Raw genomic sequence first — 17,823 nt, 5'->3', positions numbered from 1 at the left:
CTGAACAATTCTGAAAACTTTCAGTCTCAGGACTCCTTTACATTTTTAAAAGTTACTGAGGACCTCCCACAAAGAACTTCTATGTGGTTTATAACAATTGACATTTTGCATATTAGAAATGAAATCTAAGAAATTAAAAACTATCCTTATTAACTCATTTTAAAGTAAAAAAATAGAAAATAGCAAGGTGGTAGATTTCAACATAAGTCACATTGATGATTACATTAAATAGGAATAATTTAAACACTGTCATTTGAAACACAAATTACCAAATAGAAAAACAAGCCCGGACTACATGCTTTCTAGAAGAAATCAACTTTAAATGTAAAGACATAGGTAAGACACAAGTAAAGGGAAGAAAAAGATACACCATGCAAACTTTAGTCAAAAGAAAGCAGGAGTGGCTATACTAATCAGACAAATCCGATTCTGAATAAAGAATAGGACCAAAATAAAGAGGATATTTCATAATGATAAAGAAGTCAATTAATCAAAAGGACATAATAGCAATACCAAATATGCATGTACCCAAGAGCAGAGCTTTAAAATATCTAAAGCAAGAACTCAAGTTCTTCAAAAGAAGAATACATCCAGAACAAAGTTCATTTCAACACTCATCTCTCAGTAATAGAGAGAAAAGCTGGCAGAAAATCTGTATGAATGTGAGACTTGAATAACTACAAACCAATCTTTTCAAGTGCATATGGAACATTCACTAAGACAGACCACATTCTGGGCCACATAATAATCACATTAAATTTATAAGGACTAAAATAATATAAAATATGCTGACTCTAATCAAAATCAGAAATTAACAGAAAGATATCTGGCAAACCCCTAAATATGTTGAAATTAAACAATGTATCTCTAAATACCCACAGAAATGTTAAAGTATAAGAGCGCCTGGGTGGCTCAGTCGGTTAAGCGTCCAACTTCGGCTCAGATCATGATCTCGCAGTTTGTGAGTTGCAGCCCTGCATCGGGCTCTGTGCTGACATGACAGCTCAGGGCCTGCTTCAGATTCCGTGTCTCCTTCTCTCTCTGCCCCTCCCCCCACTCAATCTGTCTCTCAAAAATAGACATTAAAAAAATTATTACACAGTGAATTAAAAGAAAACTCATCACATCAAAAAGTGTAAGGTACAGAAAAAGTAGTGCTTATGTAACATTAAATGCTTATATTAAATTTTAAAGAAAAACCTTAATTCAATCATCTACAGTTCTATCTTAAAAGGGCGAAAGATTTATACGATCTGAAGAGAAACCAGAGTATACAGTTCTATCTTAAGAAACTAGAGAAAGAACATATTAAGCCCAAAGTAAGCAGGCAAAAAAAAGATACCTATGGCATTCGATGAAACAAAAACTAGAAAACCATAGAGAAAAATTAAAGAAACTAAACGAGTTTTTTTTGAAAATATCAACAAAACTGATCACTGTAATTCACTAATATCAGAAATGAAAGAGCCATCATTCAGGTGAAACAGACATTAAAGGAATATCATGAACAAGTTTTAATCAATAAATTCAACAATTTCATTGAAATGGACAGATTTCTTGAAGGCCACTACCAGAGTTCATTGGGGAAAAACAAAAAAAACAAACCCTAAATAGTTATATATTGATGAAAGAACTGAATATGTATTTAAAAGCTTTTCCACAAAGAAAGTTCTAGGCCCAGGTGGGTTCCCTGGTGAAATCTTCCTATTTAAGTAAGGAATAATACCAATTCTACACAAATTCATCCAGAAAAAAAGAAGAGGAAGAAATATTTCACAACTTGTTTTACAAGGTCAACATCACCCTGATACTAAAACCAGACAAGGATACTACATGAAAACTAGGTCAGTATCTTTCATGAGCACAGATGCAAAAAATCTTTAATAAAACATTAGCAAATCAAACCCAGGAATATACCAGAATATTAGCAAATCAAATGCAATAATATATCATGACCAAGAAAAATTTATCCTAGGGATGTAAAGTTGGTTTAACATGAAATAGAGGTCCATGTAATTCACCATATTAGCCGACCTAAAACAAAAACCACCATCATGGTGATGTCCATAAATGCAGAAAAAGCATCTGACAAAATCCATCACCTACTCAATACAAAGTTTCAGCAGACTGGGAATAGAAAACTTCCTCAATCTAATAAAGGGCACCTACAAAACATCCACAACTAACATTTTACTTAATGTTGAAAGACTGAACACTTTCTCTGTAAATTCCAGAAACAGAACAAAGATGTCAGTTCTCATCATTTCTATTCAACATTGTACTGGAGGTCCTACTCAGTACAGCAAAGCAAGGGGGGGGAAAAGGCCCATACTCCAGAAAATAGAGATATAGAAGTGTCCTTACTGGCAAACGACAGTGAAGTATGTCTATATAGAAAATAGTACGGAATCAACAAAAATGCTACTATAAATATTACTGAAAGATATTAAAGCTGTAAATAAGTGGAGAGAGACACCATGTTCATGAATCCCAAAACCTGTTAAGATGTCAATTCTTCCCCACATTGATCTATGGATTCAATGCAATCCCAATCAAAATCCCAGGAAGCTTTTTTGGGTAAAATTGATAAGCTAATTCTAAAATTTATATGGAAATGCAAAGATCCTCATAAAGCTAAAGCAATTTGTTTTTTTTGTTTTTTAATTTTTTTTTAATGTTTATTTATTTTTGAGACAGAGAGAGACAGAGCATGAACGGGGGAGGGGCAGAGAGAGAGGGAGACACAGAATCGGAAGCAGGCTCCAGGCTCTGAGTGGTCAGCCCAGAGCCCGACGCAGGGCTCGAACTCATGGACCGCGAGATCGTGACCTGAGCTGAAGTCGGACGCCCAACCAACTGAGCCACCCAGGCGCCCCAAGCTAAAGCAATTTTGAAAACTATTGTGGACAGCTTACTCTTTCTTTTTTTTGTTCTTCTGATTGGTTTTCATTCAGTCTCTACGTTTAATAATCTTGCTTAACATGTATTTTCTCTTGGAATGAAAAACTCAAAACTTACTAAAATTAAAATTATAAGGAAAGAAAATCAGTTCTTTCACTCAACAAACCCATGCTGAGATAGAAATGCATAAGAATTTCATTAGGTAACAAATAACATTTTCTTAGTGGGTGATAGGTATTTACAATAGAGCTATAGCAGAAAAAACAGATTACTGGTTTTACCAATCTAATGAAATGTTATCTCATCTTTTTAAGTAGAAATTAAAAGCAATAGGGGTGCCTGAGTGGCTCAGTTGGTTGAGTGTCCAACTCTTGATTTCAGCACAGGTCATGATCTCACAGTTCATGGGATAGAGACACACGTCAGGCTCTACATTGACAGCACAGAGCCTGCTTAGGATTCTCTATCAGTCTCTCAAAATAAATAAGTAAACATTAAAAAAAAAAAAAAAAGAAATTAAAAGAAATAGCAATTTAATTTTGTGATCAAAATATTTTCTTGGATAGAGCTGCATAGCACCATTTATTATCATTAAGAAATTCTATACGTACACTTTCTTCAAGATTAAAAGAAATTTTTAAGATTCCATTGTGATAACACTAGATTTTTTTTGGTTCATACTTACTTCAAATGAGATACTTTAATCATTTCGATGGGTGACTCATCATTGCCTCGTTCACCGCGAAAAGCAATGCTCCTACCTTTATTGCAAATATTAAAGAAAATGTAAAAAACCAGATAAAACATGTAAGACACAAGAACTTATCCACACCAATGGAATCTGATCTGGGCTGCCTCTACTCTCCCATTCATTCTTCCACTTGCTTCTAAGTTGTTTCAATTACTCTAAATTTAAAACATATTCTTAGAAGTATTACAAGTTAAAGACAAATTAATATATTACTTGTATTCAAATATCTATTTTATACAAATATATTTTCCTTTGTTGTAGAGTTTTTTGAATACCTTCGGTGGTTTCTTACAGTTATATTTTAGAAATTAAGAAATCAATTTCTAAAGTTTCAACGCATTTATGGTAAAGGAATTGTCTACTATAAAAACTACTGGTATATTTAAAGTAATATAAATATTTTCGTGCTCACAAAACTAACTAGTGGGGAAAACACTCTCTAAATTGGTACTTAAGACTCCTTGTCCCATGAACAAAGCTCAACTGAAAGACTTTGACATGTTCCTGTCAAAAGCTCTCTACGCACTGAAATTGGGGAATGATAAGAATTAGTTAACTGCCAAAGAAGCTAAGTGGTTTTCCGTAATTAAAAAATGCAAATTCTACTTTATGTTGGAACAAATATATTTTAATAACTTTCTCACATTTGTATTTACATTAAACAAAAGAGAGAAAGTAATCAAAGACAAGTGAACGCCTGCATGCCTCCCTCCTCCCCAGTGCCATCAAATGAGATCTCCCTCTTCTTATTTGCCAAACACCCCACATCCTTTCCTGACTCTGCTGGTCTGCTGCCCTCCTTTAGAAGACAAGACTAAAAAAGTCAATCATCTATGAAGTCAAATATCCCACTTAAGCAAGTCAGTAACTATGACTTAGAAATTTGTTCGTGAAAAATAAATATGTGAAAGAAAGATTTTTAAGTTAACTAACAGTCTTGAACTTGAGCTGACCGGGGGGAAAAAATGGGAAAAAAATGAATGACACGAGAAAACAGCATTTCACCCCCAGGCTACCATGTAATTAGAGAAACCCCAATCTGGGGGCAGGGTTTACTAGGCAGGCCACTTCCAATCAGACCAGAACACTGAACTGATTCCAGTGGGGCTAATTCCCTGAGGTTTAGTAACATACTCTGATAAGTAAGAACAACCATACCCTGGAGATACATACGGAGAATACAAGGAAACAACCATATACTTGATTTACCGCACACACATGTACACACATACGTATCTTAGGGTTAAACCATCTACATATATATTCTCATTGCCACACCATTTTAAAGAAACTCAGGACTATTTTGTTAAGAAGTCTATTTGAAATCATGCATGTGCCATAACATAATTTGAAACTCTCACCTTATTCTTTCTTTAAGTTCTTCATTTTGAGATTCACTGGGTTGTAGGTTTTTAAACAATTCTGAACAAGTTACTTTACTGGAATGTTTCCTATTGTAGTCTTTAAACTCCCAAATTTCCCCATTCAGTCAGCCAGAGACTACCAAAAGTTTTAAATATGAGCACTTAACAACAATCCTTACCTACAAATTTATAAAGGTTTTCCTACAAAGGCCAAAAGTTATAAAAGAGAATCTAATAAAGCCTAATACAAAGATTTATTTTAAAACTGTACTTCTGGGGGCACGTGGGTGGCTCAGTCGGTTGAGCGTCCGACTTTGGCTCAGGTCACGATCTTGCAGTCTGTGAGTTCAAGCCCCACGTCGGGCTCTGTGCTGACAGCTCAGAGCCTGGAGCCTGCTTCAGATTCTGTCTGTCTGTCTATCTCTGTCTCTGTCTCTCTGTCTCTCTCTCTGCCCCTCCCCCACTCATACTCTGTCTCTCTCTCCTTCAAAAATAAATAAAACATTAAAAAAATTAAAAAAAATAAAACTGTATTTCTGGTTATCTATAACAATGTACTTAAAAGTATAACTGATACCGTATTTAATTATGAATTTGTCTGTTCAGGCTAATGGTATGCCATTTACCATGCATTTATGTTAACATAATTTGCATACAAACAAGTCTTTCTAGGGCAATTACTACAGACAAAACAACAACAAAATGAATATACAAATACAGAATACAAGAAAAAAACTCCAAGTTGAAAGAAACTTTTTTGGAACATGTTTTATAAATAGCAACATCTTTGATCAGTATGAAAAACCATTTTCAATCTTTTAATAGACTAAATACACAAACCTGTTGGAAGATCAACCAGCTGAAGTTCATTTCTCACTAATCCCATATTGTTCGGTGTTGACGTAGCAAAGGAAAGAAAACCAGTCAAACTTGTCCATTCGATACCCCTAACGTGAAAAATTAAATAAAGTTTAGTGAAATAACCTTTTTTGTTCCTAAGACCTAAATTTTCAAGTTAATTAAAAAATAGAAATATTAGGGGCGCCTGGGTGGGTCACTTGGTTCATCTCAGGTCAGTTGGTTCACCTCACGGTTCGTGAGCCTGAGCCCCAGGTCAGGCTCTGTCTGTGCTAACAGCTCAGAGCCTGGAGCCTGCTTCGGATTCTGTGTCTCCCTCTCTCTCTGCCTGTTCCCCCAGCCCCCTGCCCTGCTTTCGCTCTCTCTCTCAAAAATAAATAAACGTTAAAAAATAAAAAGGAATAATATTAACATGACCTTTCATTTGAGCCTAATTACCATATATTTCCAATATATGTGAAATTATTTCCAATTAAAACTTTATCTCCAAATGAAATGATAAGATAGTTCAGTTACCAGGATTCATAGCAGCATTAAAATGACTATTAAAATGTGGCAAAGGAGAGAGTCACTTATCACAGTAATTTGCAAGAATTCCACTGCTTAAGAAAGAGTGGTACAGAAATATTCTGAGCAATCTCTATCAAAGTTAACACCAGCATTCTTTCACAGGGCTAGAACAAACAATCCTAAAATTTGTATGGAATCAGAAAGACCCCAAATAGCCAAAGCAATCCTGAAAAAGAAAACCAAAGCCTAAGGCATCACAACTTTGGACTTCAAGCTGTATTACAACACTGTAATCATCAAGACAGCATGGTACTGGTACAAAAACAGACACATAGATCAATGGAACAGAACAGAGAACCCAGAAATGGATCCACAAACATATGGCCAACTAATCTCTGACAAAGCAGGGAAGAATATCCAATGGAAAAAAGGACAGCGTCTTCCGTAAATGGTGTTGCGAAAACTGGACAGCGACATGCAGAAGAATGAAACTGGACCACTTTTTTACACCATACACAAAAATAAACTCAAAATGGATGAAAGACCTAAACATAAGACAGGAAGCCATCAACATCCTAGAGGAGAAAACAGGCAACAACCTCTCTGACCTCGGCTGCAGCAATTTCTTACTTGGCATGTCTCCAGAGGTAAGAGAAATAAAAGCAAAAATGAACTACTGGGACCCCAAGATAAAAAGCTTCTGCACAGCAAAGGAAACAATCAGTGAAGCTAAGAGGCAATTGACAGAAGGGGAGAATATATTTGCAAATGGGTTAGTATCTAAAAATCTATAAAGAACTTATCAAACTCAATACCTAAAAAACAAATAATCCAGTGAAGAAATGGACAAAACACATGAATAGACAGTTTTCCAAAGAAGACATCCAGATGGCTAACAGACACATGAAAAAATGCTCAACATCACTCACCATCAGGGAAATACAAATCAAAACCACAATGAGATACCACCTCACACCCGTCAGAATGGCTAAAATGAACAATTCAGGAAAAAACAGGTGTTGGCAAGGATGCAGAGAAAAAGGAACCCTTTTGCACTACTGGTGGGAATGCAAACTGGTGCAGCCACTCTGGAAAACAGTATGGAGGTTCCTCAAAAAATTAAAAATAGAACTACCCTACGACCCAGCAATTGCACTGCTAGGTATTTATCCAAAGGATACAGGTGTGCTGATTCAAAGGGGCACATGCACCCCCATGTTTATAGCAGCACTATCGACAATAGCCAAAGTATGGAAAGAGCCCAAATGTCCATCAACTGATGAATGGATAAAGAAGATGTGGTATATATACACAATGGAATATTACTCGGCGATCAAAGAGAATGAAACCTTGCCATTTGCAACTATGTGGATGGAACAGCGTGTATTATGCTAAATAAAATAAAATAAAATAAAATAAAATAAAATAAAATAAGAAATAAAAAGATCGTTATGATTTCACTCATATGTGGAGTTTAAGATACAAAACAGATGAACATAAGGAAAGGGAAGCAAAAATAATATAAAAACAGAGAGGGAGACAGACCATAAGAGACTCTTAAATACAGAGAACAAACTGAAGGTTGCTGGCGGGGTGATGGGTGGGGGGATGGGCTAAATGGGCAGGGGGCATTAAGGAGGATACTTGTTGGGACAAGCACTGGGTGTTATATGTAAGTGATGAATCACTAAATTCTATTCCTAAAATCATTACTACACTGTATGTCAACTAACTTGGATTTAAATTTTAAAAAGTTGTAAAAAATTGTAAAAAAAACAAATATTCTGAGCCAGACTGCTTTTAAAGTTGGGTACACTGAAGAATTTCATCAAATCTCCTAGTTGGCTAGGAGGCAGAAATTCCTGAAGCAAACAATTTGAACTTAGCTGTTAGATTTGGAAGCGGCTTGCAGTTCCAAATGGTTTATTAATTAGAGAAAAGCACAAAAGAAAAATCTCAAAGAAACGAGAAGACAGCAACCTGCCAACCAGAGGCCTGGAAGTCTCCTTTATGGGGATTGACAGGAGGTGAATCCACAGTTTCTCCCACTGACATCATCTGCAGAGTGCTACCACCATGGCTTATAGAGAATGGAGGCGGGGGCAGGTGGGGAGCCACAGGACAAGTGCACGGTCAGAATCATAAGAAGGAGAAGGAGAAATTTTGCACTACTGCCCTACCTTGGTTACAAGGTCATAGAGGCTGGCTGGGAGGGACGTCTAACCTTTGTCCTATATGCAACTGCTCATCAGCATTTATGGGACAATTGTTGTTTAACAACATATCATCTATGACTGCTTTCCTGATATGACAGAATTGACTAGCTGTGATAGAAATTTTATGGCCTGCAAAGCCTAAAATATTTACTATCTGGTCCTTTAGAAAAAATGCATGCTAACCCCGATCAAGTTTATCCATATCTACTCCAATTCGAAAGCTATTGTTAGATTTAGCATTACATGCTGTTTCGAACAGGTCTCTCATTTGCGCATGAAGATATGATGGCTTCCTGCATCATATCCAAACTCCTATGTAACTTCCGAGGCCATCCAGCCATTTGCTCATCCTACCAAATTTATCTCTCAATCCTCTGAATCTTGTCTGCTACTTTAACTACAGTAACTTTCCTCATTGACCCCTGTGTATCCACCGATTTGCCCTCCTCAGAGGGGCAAAGATGGTCCCAAAGGAGCTGAAAATAATATTTGTTAAACCAAGGAACTGCCATAGTTATCAAAGATTATAACTCTTTAAGTGTACAATTGTGCTGAAACACTCAAATCAGGCGCTTAAAACTGAGTGCCCTTAAGAATTTCCGTGCCTTGAGGGCGCCTGGGTGGCTCAGTCGGTTAAAAGCCCAACTTCGGCTCAGGTCATGATTTCACTGATTTCTGAGTTCGAGCCCCAGTCAGGCTGTCAGCACAAAGTCTGCTTTGGATCCTCTGTCCCCTTCTCTCTCTGCTCCTCCCCCTCTCATGCACACGCTTCTCCCTCTCTGTCAAAAATAAACATTAAAAAAAAAAAAAAGGGGGCACCTGGGTGGCTCAGTTGGTTAAGCGTCCGATTTCGGCTCAGGTCATGATCTCACAGTTCGTGAATTCGAGCCCTACATCGGGCTCTGTGCTGACAGCTCGGAGACTGGAGCCTGCTTTGGATTCTGTGTCTTCCTCTCTCTGACCCTCCCCCATTCATGCTGTCTCTCTCTTATTTCTGTCTCTCAAAAATAAGTAAATATTAAAAAAAATTAAAATTAAAATTAAAAAAATGTCCATGCTTGGCCTGAAAGACCTCTCTCCTTCCCTCTTCAAATACCACTTGAGTTCAAATCCTGGCTTCAGCACTTCCAGCTCTGTGCTCTCTCTACACCTTACCTGTTATTACTGCAGGAATAATAACACTGTGTACATAAAGAATGCCTGGCACACAGTAAGCGCTGCATGTATTAGCAATTACCATTATTATCATTACTATTCTTATTTCCAGATCTAAGTCAAGCCCTATTTTCTTCGTGAATCCTCCTCATTTACTAAACTCAAACCACACCTACACTGAACACAATATAAATTTGGTTAATCATTCACTGAAAAGCCTCATTGTCTCATGCTTCTCTTCCCTTCTCTAACATGTCACAGTACTCATTAAGTTTCTACTTAGAGTGAACAAAAGAAGTGAGAAATCATCTTGGACTTACGGTGCTTTGTAAGTCTGGCAGCTTTGAGCAGATCTGTTCACCGACAAACCTAAGACACACTCTCCAAGGCTCGTTGCTGGCTATCTGAACACCTATGCTCCAGCAGTGATGCCACGACCTCTGGATACCAAGAATCCCGGTCCCCCTTCTTGATTCATTATTTTTACAGAGGTACCTGTGAAGTACCCAGTGTGTACCCGTGACTGTGCTAGGTGCTGAGAGTACCGCTGTGACATGAGTCGGGCCTTGTGGAGCTTATGATCTAGCGGAAAAAAAGACATTACATAAGTGTGTTCTCGATTCCTTATTACAAAAGACAGTGGGACGGAGTTCCACAGAAGCTTGTAAGAATCACACAGAATCTGGTCTCTGGGGCCTGCCGAGACCCAGAGGGCAAACAGGGTGCTGCCTGAAAGTCTAAACAACTTGAGGAAATAGTGCCACTGGCTGAGAGACACTGCCCCGGATTGTACTCTTTGAAGGGAGGCACCACACCATGCCCCTCCATGTGACAGGCACTCGGTCCGTTCTGTCGGATTAAATGAAGGATATCCGAGGAAAGCCAGCGTTCCTCCTTATGCGACTGTACCACACGCATTCGGCCTGTTTTCCCCACTGTTTACAAGACATCCCAGTGCTGAGCGTAGAAGAGAACACGGAGTGGCTGCTTACTCGTAATCAAGCACTGTGAGCTTGTTGCCTTTGAGCAGAGTCCAGCAGCAGCTTTTCTATCTGATTCCTACTGATCAACCGAAGAAAATAAAAATCAAGTTGGACTTCAAAGAAAACTAGATAAGGGCGGGATTATTCCTCAACAGAAAAGAATGAAAACTCTTGTCAAACAATAGCGAGCACCACACTGCTCTCAGGATTAGAAAGTTGCTGTCTGGGTTTAATTGTACACTGAGCTCTATTAAAAACTCCTAAGAAGAGCAGTTCACTTTCTGACTCAATCTAGGATGGTTCTGCTGGGATTAACCAGTGAACAACTGTAACCGTAGACTCTGTCACTAGGTGTCTGGGGTTCTCCCGGGCCTGCTGCAGAGGCTACTTGTTGACAGTTAGGTGACTGGCAGTCATGGGGGTGGGGGACACCCACCTCGGGGAGGCCTTGAACTTCTACAATGCCAAGAAACTAACTTGTGCAAAATTACAGACAAAACAGAGATTATTATTTTACTTTCCAAAAATCACTCAATTTGCTCAAAGTAATAGTCAGTCAACGTTCTGCAAGTCATATAAACCGCTGTTGTAATAAGTTTTGACACTGAAAATGGTATTGTGCTTTATTATTATAAATGTAGCCTACTGGACAAAGGCACAAACCAGTAATCTAAAAAAACCTGCATGTACTACTTATTTACTCCTAGGTTTCCTCCCCTGGACATAAGCATCAAGGTTTTGTTTACAGGAATACAGAAGATGCTCAGTACCTATCAGTAAAGCATAACTGGCTAAAACATCATGGCTTTAATTTCTTTTTATGTTTATTCATTTTTGAAAGACAGAGAGAGAACACAAGCAGGGGTGGGGCAGAGAGAGAGGGGGACACAGAATCTGAAGCAGGCTCCAGGCTTCAAGCTGTCAACACAGAGCCTAATGCGGGGTTTGAACTCACGAACCGTGAGATCATGACCTGAGCTGAAGTCGGATGCTTAACCGACTGAGCCACCCAGGCGTCCCAAACATCATGGCTTTAAAACAACACACAAACAACTACCTGCAGTTAGGCAGTCCCTCTCTGCCCGTGTGTGTGCATAAGATTCAAGTTTTGTAAGAGCAAGTGGTTTTTAAAACACATTTAGTACAAAGTAAAACCAACTTTCTAAAAGTTGGCCTAAATGTGCATATGAATATCTAGAATTATTAGGTTTATTGCTAATAAGTTCAGCAATTTTTATAACACATGTGTGAAATTTTCATAATGGTTTTTAACTGTAATACTATAATTGCATTAATAGAAACACAAAGATGGAAGGATTTTAGCATCCTCCTGCACGTGATCTCCGGATATAAAATGTGAGTTATTTTCAAAATGGCAATTAAAAAGGAAAATTCATATTAAAAAATGGAGGGGTATCTGGGTGGCTCAGTCAGTTAAGCGACCGACTCTTGATTTCGGCTGAGATTATGATCTTACGGTTTGTGGGACTGAGCCCCACATGGGGGCTCTGCACTGACAGCATGGAGCCTACTCGGGATTTTCTCTCTCCCTCTCTCTCTGCCCCTCCCATGCTCGAGCTCTCTCTCTCAAAATAAATAAACTTAAAAAAAATGGAGCACATTTGTGTGATCATTCACAAATCAGCCTGAGTAGCACATCCATTATTTGGTATTCCAAGTAACACTTTATAATTCAGCATCACTCAATAACAAACATTATCACAGCATGTGTAAGTCATGTACTTGGTGACATATACCACATGACTAATCCAGGATAACAAATCTCGTTTAAAACTAATAGCTTGATCCCTCCGACGGGTCTGCCTCCCTCCTGTTGCCGCAGGGCCCCTCCCGCAGCGGACCACCAAAGGCAAAGCGAGCTGAGCCTGCCCCTCCTGCCCCTGTGCACCTTGCAGATCCACCCCGGCTAATACGCCAGATCCCATCCAAGCAGCACCACAAGCCTGGCAGTGTGCAAGTAGCCCAGACAGGGGCCACACCACTCCACAGTGAGTCCTGTCTCTGGGAGAGGGGAAGCTAAGGTACACACCAGTCGGACTGTGGCCCCAGCAGTGGGCTGGGGACAGACATCAGGTCTGATTGCGGCCCCGCCCACCAACGCAAGTAACTCCAGACAGCATAGAGGAAGAGCCCTGCAGTTCCGCGCCACTCCAGGGACTATCCAAAATGACGAAACAGAAGAATTCTCCTCAAAAGAAACTCCAGGAAGTAGCGACAGCTAACGAACTGATCAAAAACGATTTAAGCAATGTAACAGAAAATGAATTTAAAATAATAGTCATAAAATTAATCGCTGGGCTTGAAAAAAGTATAGAGGACAGCAGAGAATCTATTGCTACAGAGATCAAGGGACTAAGAAACAGAAAGGAGGAGCTAAAAATGCTATAAATGAGCTGCAAAATAAAATGGAGGAGACCACAGCTCGGATTGAAGAGGCAGAGGAGAGAATAGGTGAATTAGAAGATAAAATTATGGAAAAAGAGGAAGGTGAGAAAAAGAGAGATAAAAAAATCCAGGAGTATGAGGGGAGAATTAGAGAACTAAATGATGTGATAAAATGCAATAATATATGCATAATTGGGATTCCAGAGGAGGAAGAGAGAGAGAAAGGTGCTGAAGGTGTACTTGAAGAAATCATAGCTGAGAACTTCCTTAATCTGGGAAGGAAAAAGGCACTGAAATTCAAGAGGCACAGAGAACTCCCTTCAGACGTGACTTGAATCGATCTTCTGCACGACATATCATAGTGAAAATGGCAAAATACAAGGATAAAGAGAAAATTCTGAAAGCAGCTAGGGATAAACATGCTCTAACATATAAAGGGAGACCAATGAGACTAGTGATGGATCTATCTACTGAAACTTGGCATGCCAGAAAGGAATGGCAAGAAATCTTCAATGTGATGAACAGAAAAAATATGCAGCCAAGAATCCTTTATCCAGCAAGTCTGTCATTTAGAATAGAAGGAGAGATAAAGGTCTTCCCAAACAAACAAAAACTGAAGGAATTCATCACCACTAAACCAGCCCTATAAGAGATCCTAAGGAGGATCCTGTGAGACAAAGTACCAGAGACATCACTACAAGCATGAAACCTACAGACATCACAATGACTCTAAATCCGTATCTTTCTATAATGACACTGAATGTAAACGGACTAAATGCTCCAACCAAAAGACATAGGGTATCAGAATGAATAAAAAAACAAGACCCATCTATTTGCTGTCTACAAGAGACTCATTTTAGACCTGAGGGCACCTTAAGATTGAAAGTGAGGGGATGGAGAACTATCATGCTACTGGAAGTCAAAAGAAAGCTGGAATAGCTTATATCAGATACTTATATCAGCCAAACTAGACTTTCAATTAAAGGCTGTAACAAGAGATGAAGAAGGGCATTATATAATAATTACAGGGTCTATCCATCAGGAAGAGCTAACAATTACAAACGTCTATGCGCCGAATACGGGAGCCCCCAAATATATAAAACAGTTAATCACAAACATACGCAACCTTATTGATAAGAATGTGGTAGGGGCGCCTGGGTGGCGCAGTTGGTTAAGCGTCCGACTTCAGCCAGGTCACGATCTCGCGGTCCGTGAGTTTGAGCCCCGCGTCGGGCTCTGGGCTGATGGCTCGGAGCCTGGAGCCTGTTTCCGATTCTGTGTCTCCCTCTCTCTCTGCCCCTCCCCCGTTCATGCTCTGTCTCTCTCTGTCCCAAAAATAAATAAACGTTAAAAAAAAAATTTTTTTTAAATAAAGAATGTGGTAATTGCAGGGGACTTTAATACTCCACTTACAACAATGAATAGATCATCTAGACACAGGATCAATAAAGAAACAAGGGCCCTGAATGATACATTGGATCAGATGGACTTGACAGGTTATTTAGACCTCTGCATCCCAAAGCAACAGAATATAATTTCTTCTCGAGTGCACATGGAACATTCTCCAAGATACATCACATACTGGGTCACAAAACAGCCCTTCATAAGTATACAAGAATTGAGATCATACCATGCATACTTTCAGACCACAATGCTATGAAGCTTGAAATCAACCACAGGAAAAAGTCTGGAAAACCTCCAAAAGCATGGAGGTTAAAGAACACCCTACTAAAGAATGAATGGGTCAACCAGGCAATTAGAGAAGAAATTAAAAATATATATGGAAACAAATGAAAATGAAAATACAACAATCCAAACGCTTTGGGAGGCAGCAAAGGCAGTCCTGAGAGGAAAATACATTGCAATCCAGGCCTATCTCAAGAAACAAGAAAAATCCCAAATACAAAATCTAACAGCACACCTAAAGGAAATAGAAGCAGAACAGCAGAGACACCCCAAACCCAGCAAAAGAAGAGAAATAATAAAGATCAGAACAGAAATAAACAATATAGAATCTAAAAAAACTGTAGAACAGATCAATGAAACCAAGAGTTGGTTTTTTGAAAAAATAAATAAAATTGATAAACCTCTAGCCAGGCTTCTCAAAAAGAAAAGGGAGATGACCCAAAAAGATAAAATCATGAATGAAAATGGAATTATTACAACCAATCCCTCAGAAATACAAGCAATTATCTGGGAATACTATGAAAAACTATATGCCAACAAACTAGACAACCTGGAAGAAATGGACAAATTCCTAAACACCCACACACTTCCAAAACTCACACAGGAAGAAATAGAAAGCTTAAACAGACCCATAACCAGCGAAGAAATTGAATCAGTTATCAAAAATCTCCCAACAAGTAAGAGTCCAGGACCAGATGGCTTCCCAGGGGAATTCTACCAGACATTTAAAGCAGAGATAATATCTATCCTTCTCAAGCTGTTCCAAAAAATAGAAAGGGAAGGAAAACTTCCAGACTCATTCTATGAAGCCAGTATTACTCTAATTCCTAAACCAGACAGAGACCCAACAAAAAAAGAGAACTACAGACCAATATCCCTGATGAATACAGATGCAAAAATTCTCAAGATACTAGCAAATCAAATTCAACAGCATATAGAAAGAATTATTCACCATGATCAAGTGGGATTCATTCCTGCGCTGCAGGGCTGGTTCAACATTCACAAATCAATCAGTGCGATACATCACATTAATAAAATAAAAGATAAGAACCATATGATCCTGTCAATCGATGCAGCAAAAGCATTTGACAAAATTCAGCATCCTTTCTTAATAAAAACCCTCGAGAAAGTCAGGGTAGAAGGAACATACTTAAACATCATAAAAGTCATTTAAGAAAAGCCCACAGCTAATATCATCCTCAATAGGGAAAAACTGAGAGCTTTCTCCCTGAGATCAGGAACACGACAGGGATGTCCACTCTCACTGCTGTTGTTTAACATAGTGTTGGAAGTTCTAACATCAGCAATCAGACAACAAAAGGAAATCAAAGGCATCAAGATTGGCAAAGATGAAGTTAAGCTGTCACTTTTTGCAGATGACATGATATTATACATGGAAAATCCGACAGACTCCACCAAAAGTCTGCTAGAACTGATACATGAATTCAGCAAAGTCGCAGGATACAAAATCAGTGTAAAGAAATCAGTTGCATTCTCATACACTAATAATGAAGCAACAGAAAGACAAATAAAGAAACGGATCCCATTCACAACTGCACCAAGAAGCATAAAATACCTAGGAATAAACCTAACCAAAGATGTAAAAGATCTGTATGCTGAAAACTATAGAAAGCTCATGAAGGAAATTGAACAAGATATAAAGAAATGGAAAAACATTCTGTGCTCATGGATTGGAAGAATAAATATTGCTAAAATGTCAATACTACCCAAAGCTATCTACACATTCAATGCAATCCCAATCAAACTTGCACCAGCATTTTTCTCCAAGCTAGAACAAGCAATCCTAAAATTTGTATGGAACCACAAAAGGCCCCAAATAGCCAAAGTAATTTTGAAGAAGACCAAAGCAGGAGGCATCACAATCCCAGACTTTAGCCTCTACTACAAAGCTGTAATCATCAAGACAGCATGGTATTAGCACAAAAAACAGACACATAGACCAATGGAATAGAATAGAAACCCCAGAACTAGACCCACAAAAGTATGGCCAACTAATCTTTGATAAAGCAGGAAAGAATATCCAATGGAAAAAAGATAGTCTCTTTAACAAATCGTGCTGGGAGAAATGGACAGCAACATGCAGAAGGATGAAACGAGACCACTTTCTTACACCATTCACAAAACAAACTCAAAATGGATAAAGGACCTGAATGTGAGACAGGAAACCATCAAAACCCTAGAGGAGAAAGCAGGAAAAAACCTCTCTGACCTCAGCCACAGCAATTTCTTACTTGACACATCCCCAAAAGCAAGGGAATTAAAAGCAAAAATGAACTATTGGGACCTCATGAAGATAAAAAGCTTCTGCACAGCAAAGGAAACAATCAACAAAACTAAAAGGCAGCCAGTGGAATGGGAAAAGATATTTGCAAATGAGTTATTGGACAAAGGGCTAGTATCCAAAATCTACAAAGAGCCCACCAAACTCCACACCTGAAAAACAAATAATCCAGTGAAGAAATGGGCAGAAAACATGAATAGACACTTCTCTAAAGAAGACATCTGGATGACCAACAGGCACATGAAAAGATGCTCAACATCGCTCCTCATCAGGGAAATACAAATCAAAACCACACTGCAATACCACCTCATGCCAGTCAGAGTGGCTAAAATGAACAAATCAGGAGACTACAGATGCTGGAAGGATGTGGAGAAACAGGAACCCTCTTGCACTGTTGATGGGAATGCAAACTGGCGTAGCCACTCTGGAAAACAGTGTGGAGGTTCCTCAAAAAATTAAAAATAGACCTGCTCTATGACCCAGCAGTAGCACTGCTAGGAATTTCCCCAAGGGATACAGGAGTGCTGATGCATAGGGGCACTTGTACCCCAATGTTTATAGCAGCACTCTCAACAATAGCCAAATTATGGAAAGAGCCTAAATGCCCATCAACTGATGAATGGATAAAGAAATTGTGGTTTATATACACAATGGAATACTACGTGGCAATGAGAAAGAATGAAATATGGCC

General features: G+C 38.7%; 1 protein-coding gene across 2 annotated transcripts in view; it reads right to left on the bottom strand.

Moving 5' to 3' along the window:
- Nucleotides 1–17,823, bottom strand: part of WDR11 (WD repeat domain 11) — a 68,740-nt gene that overhangs the window by 26,945 nt on the left and 23,972 nt on the right. For both annotated transcript variants that reach the window (XM_043597716.1, XM_043597717.1), the window contains exons 12-13: nucleotides 5,857–5,963; nucleotides 3,587–3,662 (exon numbers count right to left, since the gene is read on the bottom strand). In XM_043597716.1, the coding sequence (XP_043453651.1) occupies nucleotides 3,587–3,662; nucleotides 5,857–5,963 (183 nt within the window). The remainder of the gene's footprint in view (nucleotides 1–3,586; nucleotides 3,663–5,856; nucleotides 5,964–17,823) is intronic.

This window comes from Prionailurus bengalensis, chromosome D2 (assembly GCF_016509475.1).
Source record: "Prionailurus bengalensis isolate Pbe53 chromosome D2, Fcat_Pben_1.1_paternal_pri, whole genome shotgun sequence".
NCBI lineage: Eukaryota > Metazoa > Chordata > Mammalia > Carnivora > Felidae > Prionailurus > Prionailurus bengalensis.
The sequence above is the reverse complement of the archived record's forward strand: the minus strand, read 5'-3'. Positions and strand labels throughout refer to the sequence as shown.